At 64.0% G+C, this 3,893-nt stretch overlaps 1 protein-coding gene across 2 annotated transcripts; it reads right to left on the minus strand.

Annotated features, from left to right (window-relative positions):
- Positions 1-1,201: 1,201 nt before the first annotated feature.
- On the minus strand, positions 1,202-3,893 carry LOC120324043. 2 transcript variants are annotated; one of them, XM_039385360.1, is made up of 6 exons: positions 3,683-3,893; positions 3,318-3,575; positions 2,929-2,985; positions 2,645-2,738; positions 2,210-2,549; positions 1,202-1,937 (listed from the first exon to the last, which is right to left on the minus strand). In XM_039385360.1, the coding sequence occupies exons 2-6, from the start codon at positions 3,441-3,443 to the stop codon at positions 1,886-1,888; spliced, it is 669 nt and encodes a 222-aa protein (XP_039241294.1). In that variant the 5' UTR covers positions 3,444-3,575; positions 3,683-3,893; the 3' UTR covers positions 1,202-1,885. The 2 variants fall into 2 exon arrangements, with proteins under 2 accessions (XP_039241294.1, XP_039241295.1); XM_039385361.1 differs by lacking the exon at positions 3,683-3,893 and having other exon boundaries at positions 3,318-3,650.

Raw genomic sequence — 3,893 nt, forward strand, 5'->3', positions numbered from 1 at the left:
GGCTTTGCACTCTGTACCCCAAACTTCTTTTGCAACACAGCCTTGCTGTAAGACAGAACTGCAGGAAGCGAGTAACTGCAAAATAAATGTTGCACCCAAGAGAACAGAAAGGTGCTGGGGAGGAGCTGGGTGCTGTCCCAGCGTGGTGGGAGGGGAGGCTGGTGCTGGAATGGGATGATGATGGCAGTGCTACCTGTGCAGGTGCTGTCAGCACTTGCCCTTCAGCCATGTGTTTTTTCAGTCCTGTCACCTGCTTTCCTCAGGGATTAGGCCCTGAGGATTATATCCCTTGTACCCTCACGCTCCCCAAGGCCAGGGGCTGCCCCTTGGAGCCAAAGCCCTGCTGGCAGAGCAGCTGCCAGCTCAGCCTTTCTGAGGAAGCCACAGGCTGGGAGCAGGGAACAATATTGCACAAATACATTGGAGTAAACACAGCCTCGGGTTGAGCAATAGGTCAGGAGGATTTGCATGGTGTGGTGGCCTGGGAAAGGTTTCCATGGCCTGGGAAATGTTCCGTGGCCTGTGAGGCGGCTCTTCCCTCTCTGGGGACAGGGTGGTTGGGGCAGGGAGAGCTGGTGGCTGCAGCTGATGCTGTTTGATGTCACCTTCCACCTCCTGAGCCGTGTCCCTGTCCCTGTGGGGCTGGCTGGGGATTTCCAGCCCAAGGATTGCCACGGGAGAGGTGAACAGTGGCTGCAGTGGGGACAGGACCTCATCCCGACACTGCAGAGCTGCTGTGGGACGTGGCCAGTGCTCCCACTGTCTCTTTGTGTGGATGCTGCTGATCCCTGCAGGAGAGGGATGTTTGAGGCCGCAGTGCTGTCCCCAGAGCAGTTCATTTGCAGGACCTGGTTCATTTTGGTGTTCCTGAGCAGCGTGGGGCTGTCCCCCCTCAGCCAGGTGGGTGTGGGTGAGTCAGGCTGCTGCTATTTGTGTTGCATCAGTTCCCTGGTGTGGGAGCTGCACGGACACGTCGGACGGATCCTGCCGATCCCTGCCTGCTGCAGGAGCCTGTCCCCAGCCCTTGCCCCGGGTGGGTGCTGGTCCCTGCTCTGCTTCAGTGAGAGCTCATCCTGTCCCCCTCCCCAAAGAGCTGGGACCCGGGGGTGCCGCCGTCCCAGCTCTGCTGGGGAAAGACCAGGTGGACACAACCGATGGGAAGCAGCCGCCTGTATTGAACAGCCCCAGCACAGTGGGCCCTGGGGACCCCGGGGTGGGGGGCAGGACACAGCCCCTCTGTGCTCAGCCACTCCTGGGCACGGGGAGGCCCCTCAGCCCTGCTCCGAAGGGGACCAGAGCTCCCAGGGCTCATCATCTGGGGGATGAGGGGGAGCCGCTGTCACGAGAGCTGGCCCGGCCCTGCAGCACGTGCAGAGCTGCTGACGGAGGGGCCGGGTCTGGCCCATGAGGAAGTCAAGGGGGGAGTTTTGCAATCCATTGCTCCAGCAGCTCCAGCTTGTGCAAAGTGTCTGCGGCCACTGGTGAGCAGACTCCTTGTTCCCGGAACCTCCCAACAAGGTGCAGTAGATCAGGAGGATGCTCTTCAGTGGGCTCCACCAGAGCCAGCCCCACCAGGGCACAGTCAGCCCTGGGGTGGCCCTGGGCAGGGGGTGGCTGTGACTCCTCCTGGGGCAGCCCCAGGGCCAGCAGCTCACCCGGACCTGCCCCTCGGCTGGTCCCTGCTCCTAAGGAATGGCTGCAGTTCTGCTGGATGGGGCCAGGCCTGGCTGGCACCGACGGGTGGAGGCACATACAGGGACACGGCGACACAGCTGGGACTGCACCATCCTGGCCTGTGTCCTGAGCAGCCTGGGCAGGGAGGGACGTGTGGCTCCTTGGTGACTCGCTGATGCCCTGCTCACACCTTCACTTATGTTTCCTGCCATCAGGCTGGGTGGTGCCGCGTGGTTGCCACAGTGGCTCTGTCCACCGGTGTCCTGGGACAGAGCACAGGGGTGAGAGGGCATGTGATGGCCAGAGCTCTGCCAAGTGTGGGAGCACCCAGCCAGGCTCCTGGTGGGAAGTCATGCAGAGAACTGGGAGTTTTTCCTGGCCCCCTGCTCCCAAATGCCCTCCAGGGCACCCCAGTGCCACCCAATGCCCAGGTGGGGAACTAGTGGGTTCCCCATATTGCCCCATCCCCAGCTCTGGCGGCAGGTTCCTGCTCCCTGTGCCCCCTCCAGTCCCCAGTTGTACCCTCTGGGCTCACCTTCTGGGCTCTCTCCCTCGCTCCCACTGGCACTTTGATCCTCCACTTCCCCCAGCAGCTCGGGGCTGTCGCTGCGGTTCCATTGCCATGGCAGCTCCTGCAGCTGGGACAGGGTGTGACGGGCTGGGGTGCCAGAGGGGGCTGGGGGGGCTGGGACCCCACGGGGCACTCACCCGCTGGCGAAGGCTCTGTTGTTCCCGCAGCAGCTCCAGGAACCGGCTGCTCCACAGCAGCTTCTCTGCCCCCAGCTCCGTGCAGAGGAAGCGGACGTCGGCCTCCAGCCCCTCCAGCCTCTCCAGCACGGCCTCACTGGCATCCCCATGCCCCTGCCACTGCGCCACTGCCCCGGCACCACAGCTCAGCTGCCGCCAGCACCCTCTGACACCTGCCAGCCCCAGCCTCTGCCCCAGGGACATCCCCAGGCTGGGGACTCACCTGGCTGCCCAGGCTCCAGCGCAGAATCGGAGCTCCCATTCTCCTCCTCCTCCTCCTCGCTCCCCTCCAGCCTCAGCTGCAGAGATGTTCCGAGCTGGAAGTCGACACGGACAGTGGGGACTGACACATCCATGGGCAGCCAAGCCTGGATGGCCTCTGGCACTGACCCTGCCAGGGGAACCCCCTGGTGCCACTCAGTGAACCGTGTCACCGGGCTCGGCCATGTCCCAAGAGTTGGCAAACGGCACAGTCCCTGTGGTGTGGGGGCACGCTGGGGGATTTACCTCCTCTGTGACCTGGAAGGCACTGTCCCAGCAGCTCTTGTAGCAGATCAGCAGGACCTGGGGAAGAGAACGGCTCACATCTGCTCTGCGGAGTGCAGAGCCTGGAGTGATGCCCCCATGTCCCCAGGGCTGTTGGTGGGCAGAACCATACAGTGCCTCGAGCCAAGAGCCAGCCCCCGCAGGACAAGGGCCCCAATCCCGCAGCTGCGCTACCAGATGGTGTGGTGACACGGTGACACGGTGACACCCCCCAGCTGCCCCAGTTGCACCAAACCACAGTCCCCAGCACCACTGGTACAGAGGTTGCAGCCCAGCAGGCCCCCCAAACACACCACGTTAGAGCTGACAGAGGCACGTGGGGGTCCCTGGAAGGGCCCCGCGGTACCGACCCAGGTGAGCCTCCAGAGCCAGCGCAGCCCCCGCAGCGCCGTCCCGCAGAGCCACAGCAGCCACCAGCACCCGGAGCGCAGGGGCCGCCCCCACCACGGCCCCGGGGGGCTGCGCCGCCGGCCCATGGCACCCCCGGGAGCAGGACTCGGAGGGGACGGCCCTGCAGGCCCGGAGCCGACGCCTCGCTCTCTGCAATGGAGGGTTGTGTGGCAGCCGCCCGGTGCCACCACACGCCAGTGCCTGTCCCAGCTCGCCACCTGCCAGGACAACGAGAGGGAGCCTGAACGTTTGTGGGGCCAGATCCCCTCATGTGGGACACGCGCTCGGCAGGGACCCCCGGGCCCCCTCCCCTCTGCCCCCTTACCCAGCCATGCGCTGCCTCCTGTCCTGCCCGGTGACAACCCTCGGCCCAGATGAACTCCTGCCTAATCCTCTTGGTGACGAGGCTGCGCAGGGATTAGCGTTTCCCTGCTCCACCTTTGGGGACCATAAGGACAGTGGCTGCTCTGCAATCCTTGTTTTCTGTGCTCAGGATCCATCTTTCACAAGCAAAGGACTTGGAATTTATTTCTAAC

This window comes from Pipra filicauda, unplaced genomic scaffold (assembly GCF_003945595.2).
Source record: "Pipra filicauda isolate LSUMZ 115617 unplaced genomic scaffold, ASM394559v2 scaffold407_size631318_pilon, whole genome shotgun sequence".
Lineage (NCBI taxonomy): Eukaryota > Metazoa > Chordata > Aves > Passeriformes > Pipridae > Pipra > Pipra filicauda.